This window comes from Pholis gunnellus, assembly GCF_910591455.1.
Source record: "Pholis gunnellus genome assembly, chromosome: 12".
NCBI classification, from domain to species: Eukaryota; Metazoa; Chordata; class Actinopteri; order Perciformes; family Pholidae; genus Pholis; species Pholis gunnellus.
Window position 1 is genome coordinate 23,222,400 of NC_136539.1, and position 19,907 is coordinate 23,242,306.

Genomic DNA, 19,907 nt, shown 5'->3' on the forward strand with positions numbered 1-19,907 from the left:
TCTTCCAGCCTCTCCTCTCTCCTGTCTTCCTCTCCTCTCCTCTCCTCTCTCCTCTCCTCTCTCCTCTCTCCTCTCTCCTCTCCTCTCTCCTCTCCTCTCTCTCCTCTCTCTCCTCTCTCCTCTCTCTCCTCTCCTCTCCTCTCTCCTCTCCTCTCTCCTCTCCCTCTCCTCCTCTCCTCTCTCCTCTCTCCTCCTCTCTTCCTCTCCTCCTCTCCTCTCTCCTCTCTCCTCTCCTCTCTCCTCTCTCCTCTCTCCTCTCTCTCCTCTCCTCTCTCCTCTCTCCTCTCCTCTCTCCTCCTCTCTTCCTCTCCTCTCTCCTCTCCTCTCCTCTCTCCTCTCTCCTCTCCTCTCTCCTCCTCCTCCTCTCCTCTCCTCTTCCTCTCCTCTCTCTCTCTCTCTCTCTCCTCTCTCCTCTCTCCTCTCCTCTCTCCTCTCCTCTCCTCTCTCCTCTCTCCTCTCCTTTCTCCTCTCCTCCTCTCCTCTCTCCTCTCTCCTTTCCTCTCTCCTCCTCTCTTCCTCTCCTCTCTCCTCTCCTCTCTCCTCTCCTCCTCTCCTCTCCTCTCCTCTCCTCTCTCCTCTCCTCCTCTCCTCTCTCCTCTCTCCTCTCCTCTCTCCTCCTCTCTTCCTCTCCTCTCTCCTCTCCTCTCTCCTCTCTCCTCTCCTCTCTCCTCCTCTCCTCCTCTCCTCTCCTCTTCTCTCTCCTCTCCTCTCCTCCTCTCCTCCTCTTCTCCTCCTCTCCTCCTCCTCTCCTCCTCTCCTCTCCTCTTCCTCTCCTCTCCTCTCTCCTCTCTCTCTCCTCTCTCCTCTCTCCCTGTAGTTCAGAGTGTCTCCTCTCTTGTGGTCACATGACTGTTGGTCTCAGATGAATCAATCATGACGTCATAGTTTCACAGTTTAAGTTTTTATAGAATCTGATTGAAGTGAACTCTTTATTAGAGGAGACGTGTTTAATGAGAACATGAAGCTTCGCTTTGGTCACTGTTTCTGATGGAGGCTGTTCATGATGTGTTCGTGGGCCGTCGGACAGACGAACATCTGACAAAGATGGCGTTTCTTACAGCTCCTGGCTGTGACTAACGTTATTAAAGTTGTAGCGATCGTTCAAGGTAACACAGGACGAGTCATTGATGCTCAAATGATCAGTGTAGTCGTCCAGCAGACCGTTTATGAAGCTTTTTGGTGACATTTGGACAAAAGGAGGAGGAGAAATATTGAATCCTGTCACAGAATGACGCCGTGTCAAAGATGTTCGTGGCCGTTTAGCGGTGCATGAGTTGTGTAAATGTTTTCAGAGGGGGGGGAAATCATTTCAGTTTTACCACATGGAAAGTATTTCCTTTCTTCCAGAAACAATAGCTGATTGTGTTGCATTGTGTCCTTCACACAGCGTGAGACGTGTCCTTCTGTCCTGAAGACGTGTCCCATCCAGCGTCAGCGCCTTATTGCCTCCATCCATCACTTCTTATTGAATTCTCTCAGTCCCTCGGTTGGAATTTATTTTTGGATGACACACAAAGACAGACCACAAGAGAAGAAGAAGAAGAAGAAGAAGAAGAAGAAGAAGAAGAAGAAGAAGAAGAAGAAGAAGGAATCACTCCAGCGCGGCCGTCTGTTCTTCGTTAATTAATTACGTAACGTACGAGAGAGTCCAAGCGTCTCTGAGCTCCAAGAGAGACCTGGACCACCAGCTCCAGGACGTGCACGTGGACAAGAAGTGTGTGTGTGTGTGTGTGTGTGTGTGTGTGTGCACAGAAAGGTAGAGACACAGATAGAAAGCATGCATATGTGCGTGTGTGAGAGGAGATTGAGGTCTTTTATCTGCTGCTGGAGGGTAAACAGGAAAAGATGGAGCCCTCAAACTATTTCCTCTTCCTCCAAATGTTCCGTCTCCGTTTACATCAGCGGCATCGGGATTTTAGTGAAAACAGAACGGAGATATTTCTGTCCGTCACAAACAAACACACTTTAAAGAGCAGAGACATTATTCAGAGGTTCTGTTCACGTGTTGAAGTTCACAGAGTGTGTTCGTGCAGCTCCAACAACACGCAGAGTCATTTGTAGCAAAACTATTTCACGACGTCGGGTCCAAAAGTCAAATATTTAGTTCACTGATAATTCACTCCTCACTGTGAGGAGTCAGTAAAGAAGATACAGGAATGATTCCACTTTAACGACGCTGCACGAGCAGCAGTTCACCTCAACGCGTCTGTTATTTACACGCTGCTGCTGCGTCGTTATGTCGTTGTTCCACAGTTTGGGGAAAACCCGTTTGAATGGAGTCACGACTCTGGAATGAATGAAGCTGTGGTTGCACCTCGTCACATTCAGCTTCTTAGTTTTTGGCTTTTAGCCACTAAATCATTTAAGTTCTTCAACTCAGACCTCGGTCCAGGTTCCCAGGCGAGCTGAGCCGAGACCAGCAGGAGGAGGGACGTCAGTAGTGCTGCGAGGTTGTACGGTTGTACGGTTGTCGATGTGTTTGCCTGGTTGTGTTTGTCTTTGTGTCTGTCGGATCCCTTTGAGGAGCTTTCGTCAATAAGTTCTACTTCAGCCTCTCCTCTTGTCTTCTAAATGTATGATTTGTGATATTGAGCCGAACTATATTCAAAGCCGTGTTTCCTTTTCAGCCTCCGAACACATCTGCACCGTTCCTCCTTTGTGTGTAACATCATTCTTTGTGCCCCCCCCCCCCCCCCCCCCCCCCCCCACACAGGGAAAGCTGCCTGACCCCGGTCAGCCCAGAGTCCTGCACCCTGGTCCAGGCCTTCCTGGCTGAGAGTCCTCGCCGCCTGTTCCTGGGTCACGCCCAGACGCAGCTGAAGACGGGCCTCCAGACTCAGGAGAGACACCTCTTCCTCTTCACCGACACGCTGCTCGTCGCCAAGGCCAAGTAAGAGTCCTTCTGTGTGTCCCGATGAAGTGACGGAGGACGAAGGAGAGCGTTTATGTGGTTGTGTGCGTGAGACAGGAAGACGTGAACAACATTTCATCTCGTTGTTGCTCAAACACAGATTGTAGAGGATGGAGTTCTGCTATCTTTCCCCTAAATTCTCCTCCAATCTTCTTCTCTTCCCTCCGTCTCTCTCGCTCCAGTACATCATTATTATCCGGCCAATTAAATCCACATGAAGCCCGGCTCAGATCAAAGCACGCAGGCCTGCCTCAGGCCTTCAGTACGGGGCTCCCCCCCCCGTCCACACACACACACACACACACACACACACACACACACATGTTCAAAAATAGAACCTTAAAGAGCACATGTTTTTTGAAGTCCACAAACACACACACACACACATATAAAGAAACCCTCTTCTGCTGTGTGTATTTGTACTCACGACACACAGCAGGACCTCGGCGCTCCGTCCTATAGGTGGGCGGAGCCGACCCTTCAGCACAGACGCTATTATTGGCTGTTTCATTGTGGTTTGAACACCGGGCGAGTCTGAGGAATGTGTGTCGGTATGTGTGTGTGTGTGTGTGTGTGTGTGTGTGTGTGTGTGTGTGGACTTTTCCTTCTGTATAATCACAGCTGTAGCGGTGGATGAATACACTTCTACTAATTCAAATCTATTTAAAGCATTTGTTGAAGGGCTGCCATGTGTTTGAAGTTTGTGGAAAATGTAAACGTTAGATTGCAAAAGTAGAGGATCCCAGTTGGTTCCTTGTGGAACCCCTTTTTATAAGGAACCTTTGGCTTTTAATGCGTTCTTTTACAGAGTAAAGCGTCTCAGTAGAGTCGATACAAGTATCAGAAATCCCTCCGATACAGCGAGTACGTAAACCTATGCACGGATCGGATATCACGTCACCACGTGGTCTAGTGTAACGCAGCGCTGTGGCTCCTGCAGGTCTCCCACCCACTTCAAGGTGAAGGCTCAGGTCCGAGTGTGTGAGATGTGGACGGCCGGCTGCGTGGACGAGGTGTGTGAGGGCAGCGCCAACCCAGAGAGGAGCTTCGTCATGGGCTGGCCCACCTGCAACTGTGTGGCCACCTTCAGGTACACATTCACACAAACACACAACACTGAATATGATCAAATGTAACTCATCTTATGGAACTTCATTCAGCTTCTCTGCGTCACTCTGGTGTATTATTTGCAAGGTTCTGAGATTCACGTTACAGACGGGAACTAAAACCTGAACGCACAAACACAAAACCCCTAAAGTCTTACGTGTGAAGGCGGCTCCCAGCCGTAAAGCCACTCAATCCAACCGCAGTAGATGCACACACGCACATGCAACACACACACACACGCACATGCAACACACACACACACGCACACTCACATACGCAGCGCTGCATGTTTGCACCTTTGCTGATGATGAACTCTTTCACACGCTCACTCGTTACATTCTGCATCAGGAGGAATCCGGAGGACAAGTCTGCGGCTCAAACGTTACGTAACGGATCAAAACAGACAGTTGCTTTCAACACGATTTCCTCCGATTATGTTTCATCTCTCTCTCTCTCTCTCTCTCTCTCTCTCTCTCTCTCTCTCTCTCTCTCTCTCTCTCTCTCTCTTCTCCTCTTCAGCTCCGAGGAGCACAAGGACAAGTGGTCGGCACTCATCAAAAGGTAAACGTGTGGTTTGTTCTCCTGCTGATACTTTGTGGTTTGTGTGTTTTGGTTCATCTTGCAAATCAGAATTGAAAGCTCTGCTTCAGATTGAACTGAAGGGTTTTAAATATGAGCTCAATATGAGAGTGAATGAGTGCTTTACAACTGATGCGTACGTTTTTATTCACAGCTAAGATAAAGTGATGTTGAACACGCATTAACACCAAACATGAGCTTTGTTTTTATTCTTGGCTTTGTGTTTTCTCTGCACACAGTCGGATCGTTTCGGGCAAAGAGAAGGACGACCCCAAGACCGTCCCTCTGAAGATATTTGCAAAGGATATTGGAAATTGTGCATATGTAAGATTCTCTTCTGTGATTTGCTTCCATCAGCACAAAAATGTCTGTGACATGACCGACAGCGCTGCCAGTTATGTGACACACAACTAACTAGACTTTTCCACGATGTGTCTGAAATGTGTCCGCTAGGCCAAGACGCTCGCGGTCAACAACACCGACAGCACCGCTGATGTCATCCGCATGGCTCTGCTGCAGTTTGGCATATCGGTGAGTAAACGTCTCTCAGCTCGACGGAAATAAGATGCACTGAACGACGGCCTGTGATCGGTATTCATAGTCCAAAACAAAGTGTTACCCGAGCGTGAGGAGGGACCAGAACCAGAACCAGAACCAGCATCTTTAGATGTTTCTGTACAACACAGACGTGCGTTCATGAAGGAAGCTCCACAAGTCAAAAGCAGGCAAAACATGGAAAAGTCATTTTCATTGAAATTAAACCGGATTCTCTGTTTTTCTCCGTCCAGGGCTGCGTTAAAGACCACCGGTTGTGGGTGAACTCCAGTAAGGACGACGCTCCGTACCCTCTCATAGGTGAGCGCCCGTCGTACACGCTGTGACGTGTCACGCTGTCTTCCCTCTACACCGCTTCACCTGTTTAATTAAGGAAGGTGCTTCACCTCCACCGGTGTGGTGATGTGACGGCTGAACGCATGCTTACAGTTGCATCTTCCGTGAAGTCACTGAAGTTGAACGCCCCTCTGACTCTGATGAGGACTATTTTAGGAACTAACATCTGGCAGCAGTTCGTTTTGTGTCCGTGACATTCTGTTAATCTTTTGTTCTGAATTCCAAACGTCCCGACTCCAGACGGACGGTTTTCGTCGCCGCGTGGGACGAGTTCTGCTCTCACTCATATCGTATTCTTTTTGGCTCCACGTCACATACCAGACCCCTGACCTCTAACCTCTGGAACCCCCCTGACCTCTCATGCAGGCCACGAGTTCCCCTTCAGCATCAAGATGAGCCACATTCGGGACGGCGGGAGCTCCGCCGGCGGAGGACCAGGGTGGGACCCGACGAGTCCCACGGACTGTCCGGGGGTGCTGCTGCTGGACCAGTGTCTCCCTCCAGACACCCAGTGCCAGTTCATCCTCAAGCCCAGCAAGGGACAGGCTCCGCTCATAGGTGAGACAGCCGGTCTGGACTGTAGCTCTCATTGTGGGGGGTTCGACCCCTTTCTTTTAATGAGGTCACAGGAACAGTTCAGTAATGAAAGAGAGAGGAATCAAACAGAAGTTTGCTTTTTTTACCCGTCTCAACATAAAAGGTGCAGTTATTTCTTTTAGTGTGAATAAAAAAAGCATTTTCTTGCAAAAGTTGCAAAACAAATTAGTAAACGTGCTTTCAAACCAAAAGATCCTTAAAGCCCAGGTCCTATTAAAGGCTCAGCGTGTCTGGTTTAGAGTAAATCTGTTAAAGCATGTGCTGCGAAAAATACGAGTTTCTTTCCATCAACATGTCAGTTGAGGGTTTTTTTAAGTCGAGTGTCGAGAATCCGTCCGTGAATCTTAATTCTTTCTGAAACCACGAGAGGAAATGTGAGGATGCAGAAGTATTAACTAACTGTGAGGAGGAGGCAGGAGGTGAGCGAGAACGGTGGGAAAGGAGTTAGCGGACGAGGGGTCACAGCGGGGGGTCAATAAGAAAAACAGCAGACGGACAAAGAGGAAGAAACCCCAGAAGAGACGGACGAGCGAGAGAGGAGGAAGACGGGAAGGGAAAAGTGATGACACGGCTGTTGAGAAAGTCTGAAGGCCAGCGGAGGTGAAGGAAAGAGAAACAGACTGTAAGAGATAGAGGGAGGAGGAGGAGGAGGAGGAGGGGGGGGACTTTAAAAGAGAGAGAGGGACAGAAAGAATGAGGAGAAAGAAAAACAAGAGGACGGGGGACGAGGATGACTAACGGGGGAGGAGGAGGGGGAGGAGGGGGGGATGGAAAAAAAAGGAGGAGGAGGTTGAGAGGAAAACAAGTTGACGGTAAAAATGTTTTCCAGTCGAGGAGGCTGCAGTTCACCAACCACAAGCGTCAGATTCCTTCGCCTCCAGCACAACAGCGTCGAACGTGATGGGGGGGGGGGGGGGGGGGGGGGGGGGGCTGAGCGGAGCCTCAAACCTAGTTTGAGACACAAGCGGAGCTTATTTCCAACACGGTGCAGCAGACACACTTCAACCTGTAGAAATCCAAAGTAAAGATGGCTCCCGGCCTCGTCCACACAGCTATTTGCCGTAATGTCGGCTCGTTGTGGCTAAAAGTCTGCTGGATCCCCGTCTGAGGAGTCCTTCTGTTCCAGAGTCTGTTAAATAACGATGAGCTCTACGTGAGGAGTGTCACGTAGTCTGTGGCTCCTCCCACTGAGAGAATACTTCATGACCTCAACGTCTTTACGTTGCTACAATTATATTTAACTGCTAAAGATTTACTGCAGCAAGTCTCCAATAGTTCAGGTATTTAAGAGAAGTTGTAATCCTTAATATCATATTCTTTTATCAGTTTCTGGTATTAATCAAGTTTTCTTTTTTTAAAATCTTTACATAATCGTTGCTTTGAGCCATGAAGGCAACACAGATTATGATCCGATCAGTGAACTAACATGCTGAGCTGCTACATCCACACACACACACACACACACACACACACACACACACACACACACACACAGCCCCATACATGCATACCATCACACACACACACACACACACACACACACACACACACAGCCCCATACATGCATACCATCACACACACACACACACACACACACACACACACACACACACACACACACACACACACACAGCCCCATACATGCATACCATCACACACACACACACACACACACACACACACACACACAACCCCATACATGCATACCGTCTCACACACACACACACACACACACACACACACACACACACACACACACAGCCCCATACATGCATACCGTCTCACACACACACACACACACACACACACAGCCCCATACATGCATACCGTCTCACACACACACACACACACACACACACACAACCCCATACATGCATACCGTCTCACACACACACACACACACACACACACACACAACCCCATACATGCATACCGTCTCACACACACACACACACACACACACACACACACACACACACAGCCCCATACATGCATACCGTCTCACACACACACACACACACACACACACACACACATGCAGACCTCAGACTGAGCGGTGCTGTTGGCGTTCTGAAGGCGTTCTTTCTGTCACCGTCTCGTTGGAGTCTTTGTGCTTCACAAAGCTTCTCTTTAGAGCCGTCTCCCCTTAATAAACCTTTTTAAAGGTTTAAATCATCGGACAGACAAAAGCATTCACGTGCACGTTATTCAGCATGTACGTTCACGTGCATGCTGAATAAACATTTCACAGCCTGAAAGATAAATATTAGAAAAGCGTTGCATTGGTGAGTCATCGAGCATTATCGTGTTTATGTCTGAAGCCACAGCTCACCTCTTCCTCTCCCCCCCCCACACAGAGCCTGGTCAGCAGAAGTCCTTTAAGAGGAAGAGGTCTCTGATCAACTGGCCCTTCTGGAGAGGCTCCAGCTCGCAGCTGGACGGCCCCCCCCCTGTCCCCGACCTCGCTGTCCCCCACGCAGGGACGGCTGTTCGGACGACCCCTGAGCTCCGTCTGCTCTCCGGACCACGGCCTGCCCAAGCCCGTCATGGTGAGCCACCTGGGGGGGGGGGGGGGGGGGATTGTGCTGCTGTTAGATTGCTGCTCTGAGGCTAAATGACAGAATCGTGGATTCAAGAAATACTGGACGTGGAAGTGAAATCTCAATGTGATGAATCAGCAGCCCGCAGAGTTTCCTCTCTGGTCTCGTGGTGCTCCGAAGAACCCTTTCAGGAAGTCCAAACCGGATCTACATGGACTAGTTAACCTGCTAGTTTCATTCCCTGAAAAGCCTAAAAAAACCCTCAGAATTCTTCTTCTCTTTCTAAATAATGAAAACCTAATTACAGCTGCAGAAAAGATCAAATTCAGATTATTTTGGGGAAATGATGAATCAAAAACAAACATCCAGATTCTTTTGCTTTGTTGCTTTAAAACCTAACCGAGTGAATTAGAACGAGGTTCTTGCTGTGGGTCTCTGGAGCCGCTGATGCTGATGCGGGACGCTGTGTTCCCTGCAGGACATGCTGGTGTTCCTGTACCTGGAGGGTCCGTACACCAGGGGCGTCTTCAGGCGCTCGGCTGGGGCCAAAGCCTGCCGGGAGCTCCGGGACAGGCTGGACAACGGAGCCGAGGACCCGGAGATCACACACCAGTCCGTGTTCGTCATCGCCGCCGTGCTCAAGGTAACACACACACACACACACACACACGCGCGCTGCCTCGTCACACTGGTTTGAAACCCAGACGATCAGAAAGCGACTGATGTGCGTCCAAAAGTCACGTCGGGTCCAGACGGGATAATCTGTCTCTGCACAGCCGGGCGAGGCTGCCGCTCTCACACACAAGGTGCTGCTTTGTTCAGCCTGCGGGTCAAAACAGCCGGCGCTGCAGGTTTTATACCCGAGCCGGTTCGTCTCCCGTCTCTGGACAAGAACCTCACCTGAGACAAAGACAAGGTTGTTAAGCAGTCAGTCCACTGACTTCATGTTATTATGTGAGATGGACGCAGTCATCAAATGAGGAACATCGGTCTTCATAAAGTCTTTTTATTATTATTTGACACTGTGTGAAGCTGTTTGCTTCGTTTATCTGGTTCGGGTTGTTCAGTCAGCTCCTTCTTCTCAGCATGTGTGTATATTTTCGTGGCATTCGTTTGCATTCTTTTCTGAACTTTTCTGGACTCGATGATTAACGCGGATGTTGATTCTTTTTGCATGCAGGACTTCCTGCGTAACGTCCCGGGCAGCTTGCTGAGCGCGGATCTGTACGAGCAGTGGATGGACGCGATGGAGGGGGAGGGAGGAGACGAGAGGACGCACGCCGTCCAGAGGTAGGATCCTCTCATCCTCCTAAATCCTGTTCCTCATACAGATGTGTGACACGTTAAAGGAGGAGACCCGGCGTGTTGTGAAGGCTCGTGGTGGTTCCACGTCGTGCTGTTTATGTCTGTAGAGACGACCAAACACTGAGAGGTTCCAGAGGCAACAAACTAAATTCCTTTTTGCTTCAGGAAAACAAAAAACAAGATACAAAGACAGCTTTTGTGGAGAACACACACTGAGATGAAGTGTTTTCATGTTTTGGTTCTCAGGTTGCTCCGCCTCCTGCCCGCCGACAACCTGCTGCTGCTGCGTCACGTGGTCGCCGTGCTGCACTGCATCCAGGGCAACGCCCACGACAACCAGATGAACGCCTTCAACCTGTCCGTCTGCATCGCTCCCAGCATGCTCTGGGCTCCGGCGCCGAGCACCCCCGAGATGGAGGGGGAGGGCACCAAGAAGGTGAGGAGGAGGAACCCACAGACACAGGACTGACACGAGAGACTAAAGAAGGATTATCGTTAGTAACGGAGATCGTGCAGTCGGTCGTGTGTTAAAGCTGCATTCTCTCTAATGAGTTTATGGTCTCAATCTCTAGTTTCAAGTCTTCTTCAATACAGCATGATGTTCATTTAGTAAATGATGGTCCATTTAGAGTCACACAGACCATAAAGCAGGGGATGCTTGTCGTGTTTTCACTTCAAATCAAAGTTAATTTCAACATTTTGGTCGACTAATAATGTTTTATTCAGCGTTCAGTTGTTTTATTGACTGAGTTCTAGCGTCTTTAACTGCTGACTCCTCGCTCCTCTTAAAGTGATCGACGACGGCTTCAGCAGCGAGAGGCCTTTGTGTCGGTCAGCCGGTCCTACAAACAGGACTTAAATAGTCTGTCGGGACACATTTTGACCTTTTGTCGAGGCTAAAAAAAAGGTTTGGCCTCATTTTGAACCGGAGCGTCTGCACGTTACATTCCTCTCTGTTTGACTGACGTTAGACACGAGACGGATGAATCTCTGCGTCTGCTGTCTGCGCCGCCATCTTTGAGCGACTGAGATTAAACTCGTCTTCAATCGGGAGTGAAGAGGAAGAAAACGCACTGTTCTAGTTTTCATTACTGATTAATCTGCTGGTTATTTTTCTCAATTAATTTATATATAAAATGTTAAAGAAAGCTTTACTGCTAAAGGTTTGAGTGTGTGTGTGTGTGTACGTGTCTGTGCATAGTGTATGAAACACGTGTGACCAGACAGACAGACGAGTGTTTGACAGACGGGTAAGATATTGAGATTTCGTGCACACAATCTCAGCCGTTTGACAGCAGACAGTTTCCCTGCGGATGTGTGTTGACCCACTAACACACAGACACACACACACACACACACACACACATTAAACCAGTCTCACACACACACACACACACACACACTCACGTTCAAGTCATCGCTGTCAAACTAAGATCACAACATTCTCACTCTGCTGAGCTTGAAATCTGCGAGCTTAGAGTGAGACTTGAGAATAAAGAGGAAGAGGAAAGCTTCACGCTGACTCACTGCCCTCATGAGGATCTGGTCTCTGTTTTAGAGGATCAGGTCTCTGTCTTAGAGGATCAGGTCTTCCTCAGTATGATCAGCCTTAATAACAACAACAATAACAGAGGAGTAGCCGTGCATTGAGCTTTATTCACTCAGCTTTGAGGCGATGTGTCGGACCTGTTTTAGATGTTTTAGAGATGAATGCGTGGAGTTAAGATAGTAAAAGCTTGTAGTGATCTTTTTTTCTGACGCTACATTTCTCTTAATTGTATTATTGTGAAGCAACTTTACTCGCTAGCGCGGCCCTTTGTCGACCAGCACTCGCACAAAACTACCACTTAACATCGTGTGCGTACCAGAGATGTGTTCATACGTTTCCTTCAGCTGGAAAAACATAAAGAAAAGCTCTGCTGGATTAAAAGTAAGTGGAGCTGAGACCAAGAAGACAGATTAGTGGCCTGAGAGGAGAAACCGCCTCGCTGCTCGCTCTCCTCCATCACAACACGGCCGGCTAACCTGAAATGACTTCACCCCCCCCCCCCCCCCCCCCGCCACCACGCATCCACTAAGACACACAAAGCGTTTAGGTTTGTGTGTCTGTTACAGTATTTGAGCCGCACACATTCTCTGTGGGTGGCTGCTGATGTTATCTCCTCCAGTGTGTGTGTGTGTGTGTGTGTGTGTGTGTGTGTGTGTGTGTGTGCTCGAGGTGGTTGAGGTTCACTGAGAAAACATGCAAAGAATTTCCTACACAATCCTGAGGCCAAGTGTGTGTTTTAGCAGGAAAAATGGTGTCGCCGAAAAAAAGCCCTTTCTTTCTCTCTTCACACACACACACACACACACACACACACACACACACACACACACACACACACACACACACACACACACACACACACTCGTCAGCACAAATACCCACAAATACCTGAATCTCTCTTTGGCAAACACTCCCCTGATAGCGCTCTCCCTCTCACACACACACAGTGTGTGTGTGTGTGTGTGTGTGTGTGTGTGTGTGTGTGTGTGTGTGTGTGTGTGTGTGTGTGTGTGTGTGTGTGTGTGCAGACTTGAGCGCAGGCGACTTTTTTTTTTCTGGGAAGAAAACTTTAAAGAACAAAGTGTTGTTTGGACGTTCCCCTCGTTGAAGCTGAGCGTGGGTTCCTGGCTGTGTGACGGCTGCTCTCCAACCTTAATCTGGAGACACGTGAACGCTCGGTCTCCGTTGTCCCTCCTTCTTTCCTGAAGTGTATGATTTAAATGTTTTGGGCTGAACGAGATGGAGACAGGGAGACGAGTCATTCAAGGGGACGTTGTTTTTCTCTCGAGCTCGGTTCTCAAACTCCTGCTTTGTGTCTTAATTTGACTTTTATCTCTTTTTTTTGTGATAGACGTGCAGCTCGGTCGTCTTTCCTCTGCAGCCTGCTGGATGCACGTGTTGCATGATGACATTGACCCGCTAACACGCGGCCGTGACTTCATCTTCGTGCACACAGTCGATAAACGCTGCACGTATCCTGTTGTGTTCTGTCGCTTTAATAAAAGAAGTCCACTCAGGTTGAGAGTGAGTTTAACATCCTATTGAGTGACAGAAGGAGGGAGAAGCCGTTGTGAATGGGCCGTTGATGGACGGGGTGAACGTCTCCTGGACGCCCGAAGGCTCTCTGTGTCCCGTAGCAGCTCCTCTCTGAGTGGAATGCTGACGGAGTGATTGAAGGAGGACAGGGAGGCGAAATGAAAGAGAGAGTGATCGAGGGGGAAGAATGGGAGAGGTGAAGAGGAAGAGGTAGAGAGGCAAGCGACGAGGAGCGAGCCAGTGCAGCATGAAAGCGTGGTGGAATTAGCACGGTAGCTAGCCGCTAAAGTGTAGGAAAGCACAGTGAACACACAGTTTGACTTAAAGTCGGTTTCCTTTATCAGGAATGAATGGACACCCCTGCAGCCAATCAGAGTAGAGTATTCACCTCGCTCATGGTATATTGATTTATGAACTCTAGTCAACATGTCGGAGGACGTGCTTGTTCTTCAGCAATGAGACGGAATGTCCTCGTGCACTGATAGCAGCCGGATGTCACAGAGAGGAACGTGTATCTGCTCTGTGATCACAAACAGGTTGGTTCTGTTAGAGACGCTCCCTCGATGCCTCCGGAGACCTCGACTCAGCGGAGAACGTACCTGCAGAGTTTAGTGGCGTCGGCCATGTTGGAGGCGACGAGGAAGGATCACAGATAGACGAGACGTTTGTTCGTATCGTGTTTGCTTATGTATGTGTAACTGTCCCGGCGGGGTATGGATAGAAGAGCTCAACATTACCCATAATCCAAAGCAGAATGTGGCCTCAGGACGTTCATCGTTAGCACATATCTGAGGAGAGGAGGTGACAGCTGGAGGTTAATGTTGCAGTTGCTCTCTGGTGACACTTATTCAGGGATTAACTGCTGGAGTTATGCAACAGCTCTCATCTCCCATCGGCATCGTGTTTTTCTCTCATATTTTTAATCCCAAATGTGTCTATTTTTATTCCTTCAAACACGTGACAAAGAGCCTCACAGTGCTCTGAAACGACCCGCTTCTAATACCAATCAACATGTTCTTCACAGGTTCTCCATAGAAAAGAGAAAAAAATTACACTTTTTACTGGAAAATTCTCAAAACATTTCAGATGACGTCATTTGTCCTAGAAAAAAAAAAGACTTTTATAATTCCACAATGAGCAGCCTGGTTGTGTGCTGTTAGTCGTTCAACGCACACGGACGCCGTGCAGACGAACATCTGGCCCAACAGACAGAGAGACAGACAGACAGACAGACAGACAGACAGGCAGACAGACAGACAGACAGAGAGACAGACAGAGAGACAGACAGACAGGCAGACAGACAGACAGACAGGCAGACAGACAGACAGACAGACAGACAGACAGACAGACAGACAGAGAGACAGACAGACAGGCAGACAGACAGACAGACAGACAGACAGAGAGACAGACAGACAGGCAGACAGGCAGACAGACAGACAGACAGACAGGCAGACAGACAGACAGACAGACAGACAGACAGACAGACAGACAGACAGAGAGACAGAGAGACAGACAGACAGGCAGACAGGCAGACAGACAGACAGACAGACAGGCAGACAGACAGACAGACAGACAGACAGACAGACAGACAGACAGGCAGACAGACAGACAGACGCCCTACAGAGCGAGTGTGTCTCTGCCGTGTTTTCCAAAAGTGTCGCAGCAAAAAAAACAAGTGGTTTATAAACCCGACAGACGGATTCTAGTGGAGAGTCGAGGAGGATCCCGACGTCTCCGAGCGGCCCTGCAGGCTGTCGGAGCGCGTCAGGAGTGTGTTTAGTAAATTCAGTGTGTTTAGTTTAAAAGACGTGATTTGTTTGAGGACAGATTCCGACTGTAAAAGATTCAAACCGACTCTTTAATTAAGAAAACAGTTGATTCCTCTGTGAGGAGGAGATGTGTCGCTGGGCTGTTCGTTCCTGAACATGACGATGAATAAAGTCGTGTGCATCGTCTCAGTAGACTTGGCTGCTGTCAGAAACTCCCGTTTCTCTGTGTCGGTCTTCCAACAAAACATTTGAGCGAGAACGGAAGCCAGGACATGATGTCATGTGTTACCATCAGGACGAGATCCAGGAACCAGAGTTTGACGTTTTCTTGGAATGCAAATACTTCGAGTAGTCGGAGGGCAAACAAACGAACACAAAAGCTTCCTCAGAATGAAGATGTGGGACTCTCGATGTTGGACCCTGAGGGTTCAGGGCTTGAGGCCTTAGGGGGGGCAGATGAATGGTCAGCAGCTCTAAACCCAGGCGGCGTTTTGTCCTCCCTGCAGGTGTGCGAGCTGGTTCACTTCCTCATCGAGAACTGCAGCGGCGTGCTGGGAGAAGACGTCCCGTCGCTGTTCAGCAGCTTCAGCCAGAAGAGCAGCAGCAGCGACCACGGATCAGGTGAGAGGAGAGGAGTCCGAGCGGCGTTTTAAAGATGTCCGAACAATGAATGTGCACGACTCAATCAGCGACGATGACGATCCGTAAAAGCTCCGAAGCATTGCATCATAGCATCGTGAAGGTCTTCAGTGTGTTACACCTCAAACAATATCACAACGAGGCGTCTTTAGAGAGACTCGCTCTGTGTGTGTGATTAGACGACCGCGCCCGTTGATTGGGGGTCACAGCTGATCGACCTGCGAGGTCACAGCTGATCTGAATCTCCTCATTCATGAACAGCTATAAATAACCACCGGAGGTGAAGGAGTGCACGACGCTCCGTCCTCCGTGCTCCTTCTTGTTGGCTGTGCTTTCAGGAGAGAGAAGAAGAACATTTTGTGTAAATAAATGTTTGGTCTGTCTCAGCTTGGATTGCTAATTTTGGGAGCTAGTAGGCGGAAAATTGCAGGATGCTTGCATGAGAGGGGACGTCTGCACAAGCTGTATAATTTGAGGACTTTACAGGAAATGTGACGCTAAAGTTAGACTGGAAGTAAAGACTTTGTGTGTTTTTGGATTGAATTCTCTGGATCTTGATTTGATGATTCCGCTCGTCTCATAATAATATTCTGTTTCTCCTTCTATCCCCCTCTCTTGTCGTCCCAGACGTGTCGTCCTTCCAGATGAACGACTCGTCCTACGACAGTCTGGAGAACGAGCTGAACGACGACCCCGAGTCTCCCTTCCAGGAGCAGCCGCCGCTGCGCGACAAGGACAAGCCGGACAGCCGCAGCCGCGACTCCGTCATCACCCTCAGCGACTGCGACCCCGACCCGGACCACGACGACGGCGACCTCCTCCTCCAGCTCCCGCCGCTGGCCAGACCCCGGAGGTTCAACCCGGCGGTCCGACAGCCGCGCGCCCGCCAGGCCAACGGGCCGTCGCAGCAGGGCCCCCGGAGGCTGAGGAGGAGCTCGGAGCCCGCCTTGGCCCTGGTGAGCGCTCCGTCCTCGGGCGCGGCGACGGTTCACGCCGATAAACGCCACCTTCCGGCGAGGAAGGCGAGCTACGATGACGCCATGGAGGCGGGTGGCGGGGACGAGGTGTTCCTGGAGCAGAGGCTGAGCGGGCTGCAGCTGAAGGAGGAGGAAGAGGACGGATGCGAGAAGGGAGGAGCCAAAGTCCAGAACGGCGGGCGGAGGAAGACGAAGCACGCCCCTCCGCCTCCGCTGCGGCTGGACGCCAGCTGCTCCAGTCTGTCGTCACCGGCGACCTCGCCCACAGGCTCCTCCCTCAGCTCTTTAGACTCCGCCTTCTCGCAGTACTCCACCGACTACGCCACCAACGGGGCTCTCCCATTGGCCGAGCCCGCTCCCCTCTCCCCTCTCTTCCACGGACGGACCCAGCTGTCGCCCAGAGACTCCCCCCCTCAGAGGGAAGCCCCGCCTCATTGGCCTCAGACGCCGCGGGCCCACCAAACCCCCCCACACCAACACGGTCTCCACCCGAACACGTGGTTCAAGAAGGACCGCCGCCTGTCCCTGAGGCAGTCCGATAACGGACACTCGGAGGAGGACTCGCCGGCGGTAAACGGGAAAACCCTCCCGACCGGTAACGGCTACCAGGACGCCGCGGCCACGAACCGGAACTGCCGCCGGAGATCCAGCAGCCCTCCGTCCTACCAGCAGGCTCTGATGCAGCTGCAGCGCAACCGTTCTCCTTTCTACAGGGGCACAGAGAAACCCCTGACGATCAGGGAGCTGAGGCAGCTCCACGACCAGACCTGCACCCACGGACCCCCGATCCCAGACTCACAGACAGGAAGTGATGTCGCGCAGCAGCGTCTGGTCAGAAACGAGTGCGCGCAGCCCCCGCAGGGTGTTTTCTTCGGACAGAACGCCACCACTCTGGTCCTCCGGAGGCAAAAGTCTCACCCTCTAGCTCCGTCCGTGGAGGGACACAAAGGGAGCCAGACCCTCCCCCGCCGAGCATCCGAACCCACCGAGGTCACCGCGAGCTCCCGCCTCACGCTGGGCAGACCTCGCACCTCCTCCAAAGGTCGGCCCCAAGACGGCGGCCTACGGGTGTCCGAGGTGGAGCCCAACCACGCCGAGCCACGCTTCTGCCTGTCTCCCTCCGCCACCCGGGCCGTGCGGGACTACTTCTCCTCCCAGGGGCAGGAGGACGCGGACTCCTGCCTGCGGAGGAGCCAGGAGGTGGCGCTGGCCATCGTGCAGGGGAAGAGGGAGTGGCGGAGCAGGCGGTGCAGCGACCCGCGAGTGGACGACTTCGACCAGCTGTTTTTTGCAGAAGAGTCGTACGTGTGAATAAGAGGAATGACTGTTCACTCGTTAACCGTCTTCATTGCTGATGTGATCATATTTCCCCATAAACGCCCTTTTTTTTCTAGCTCAATGCATAACGGTGTTGCAGTTTACTGTCGTGGTGCGTCCGAGGTTTTAGAGTATAAAAGGTACAGATGAACTTCCTGCTTCCACGTTTCACCTCCTTCCATCCTTTGTGACAAACATTTAGATTGAAAGATTCTTATTTGTTTTTCTATTGTAAGTCTGAATCTCTCATGTATTAGACAGTCACGTTGCTCTGAAGCAGTTTGGGATCCTCCGATACTTATTTGCTGAGTCGTGACGGCTGATTCTGTGAATTCGTCACAGAGAAGATGTGAAGAAACAGTTGAACTGCACATCTGGATCCCTAAACAAACATGAAAGCCGCTGTCGCGGGTCGGAGTCGCAGCTCTTGTGCCAAAACCCGGTTCCTCTGGCAACATGAAGGAAGAGGAGTTCTTCAGAAATGAAAGTAAAAAGGTCAAAGAAGCCTTTTCTTTTATTCTCTGGAAGCTTTTTAAAAGGATTATTTTTATTTGAAGCCAGTAGAGAATGGTGGGAAATCGAGGCCATGACACGTTTTTGTAGTCGGTTTTTAACGGCGAAACATTTGACGTTTGACTTTGCGCCTCAACGTCCCACATGTTTCAAGTTTCAGGACTCACACATGTTTAACGCTGCTGCTCTGTTCACATGGACGATTCGGTACCGACGGCTGCTGTGACCTCATGCAAATACTATGAACACGACTTTTAGCTCTTTGCACGACTCCTGTGAAGTGATGAGCCAGAGGAGGACAGCTCAACGGCCCCGACGTACATATTCAACAAAAAACATCTGTAAAGTGAAACATCCTCTGTGAAGTGTGTGTTTGAATCAATAGAGCCGGTATTTATTCACACGAGCCGAGTTTCCAGACACGCAGCAGACAGTGTTGTCCTCTGTAGTCCCAACGTGTCCTGAGCAGGAATGTGAGAAAACATGTGCCATTGAGGGAGAAATCTCCTTTTATTCTTGCTAGTATAGCGCTTCATTCTCCTCAACAAGAAACCCTTTCAGACTCACAATGACAAGGACACTGTGTGTGTGCGTGTGCGTGTGTGTGTGTGTGTGTGTGTGTGTGTGTGTGTGTTTCGTCCATCATTTTATGATATTTTGTGCTCCAGTGCAGATCGTTCTGAGGTGACACTTAACAGTAAATGACCGTATTTCACTGCTCATTGATTTGCGTGTAAATACTTGTAGATAATATATTCTGAGCACAAACATTTTCACGAGTATTAACGGTGTTATTATGGGCTAGACGTAACCTCTCCGCACCGCATCACACACTGCAATAAGGTCATCGTCGTGTTAAGCGTTTCCATTTTAAATGGTCTCAAAATGTCCTTTTATCCCGTGTTATTAATAGTTTAATTGTTATCTCCATTACCGTGAATTGTGTGTATAGTTCTGCATATTTATGATACAGAAATATATGAATATATATATAAATATATTACCTTGTTACTTCGGTATGTTGTGTTGTGTGAGAAAATCAAAAGTGTATTTTTCTACATGCCAATTCTGCTGCTGCTGTCTCTATAGAAAGTATATTTGCTACGAAACGCACCATTTGTATATTTGTGTACATTTGATGTCCGACGCTCAACGAGACCAAAATGTCATTGATTTTAATAAATGTTGCTCTTTTGGGAAACGACTTTGCAGTTTAAACTGAATTTATTATTATATCCGATGTGTGCGGCTGCTCCGGACATGACACGATTAAAGATGGAGGCCGTCTTAAAGAGACAGTGTAGGACTCGGTGTTATCTAGCCGTCGTAGACGGCAGCCATAGAAATAGAATAATTGACTTCTAATAAATAGAATGCTGGTTGTTGTGGGTCATGAAGTGTTGTCGCCGCTCTCGTTGTTCGACTCGTTATCTGTAACCAGTGTAGCATTAACAGACGGCGCAATTAGCAAGCTAGCTAACTATAACGCTATAAAATAATACGCATAATGCGATGATGGCGTATATAATCCGATGTGATATCAGCCCATGTTGTGTTTGCAACGTTTGAGAGGTACTAGAATAAAAAACCAGGATCGACGTCAGCTGGCGAGGCTGAAGAAGCGAGCGGGTTCACGGTTCAGGTTCCTCTGACGGTCTGAAGCGTCCCAGAGAGCTC

General features: G+C 49.7%; 1 protein-coding gene across 1 annotated transcript in view; it reads left to right on the forward strand.

Annotated features, from left to right (window-relative positions):
• Positions 1-19,379, forward strand: part of arhgap20 (Rho GTPase activating protein 20) — a 27,175-nt gene extending 7,796 nt beyond the window's left edge. Inside the window, 14 exon segments of the mRNA XM_079170345.1 lie at positions 2,714-2,890; positions 3,852-4,001; positions 4,538-4,579; positions 4,837-4,921; positions 5,051-5,128; positions 5,386-5,452; positions 5,855-6,046; positions 8,443-8,533; positions 8,535-8,634; positions 9,104-9,268; positions 9,806-9,915; positions 10,177-10,366; positions 15,291-15,405; positions 16,051-19,379. Coding sequence (XP_079026471.1) covers positions 2,714-2,890; positions 3,852-4,001; positions 4,538-4,579; positions 4,837-4,921; positions 5,051-5,128; positions 5,386-5,452; positions 5,855-6,046; positions 8,443-8,533; positions 8,535-8,634; positions 9,104-9,268; positions 9,806-9,915; positions 10,177-10,366; positions 15,291-15,405; positions 16,051-17,711 — 3,223 coding nt within the window. The 3' untranslated portion in view covers positions 17,712-19,379.
• Positions 19,380-19,907: the final 528 nt, after the last annotated feature.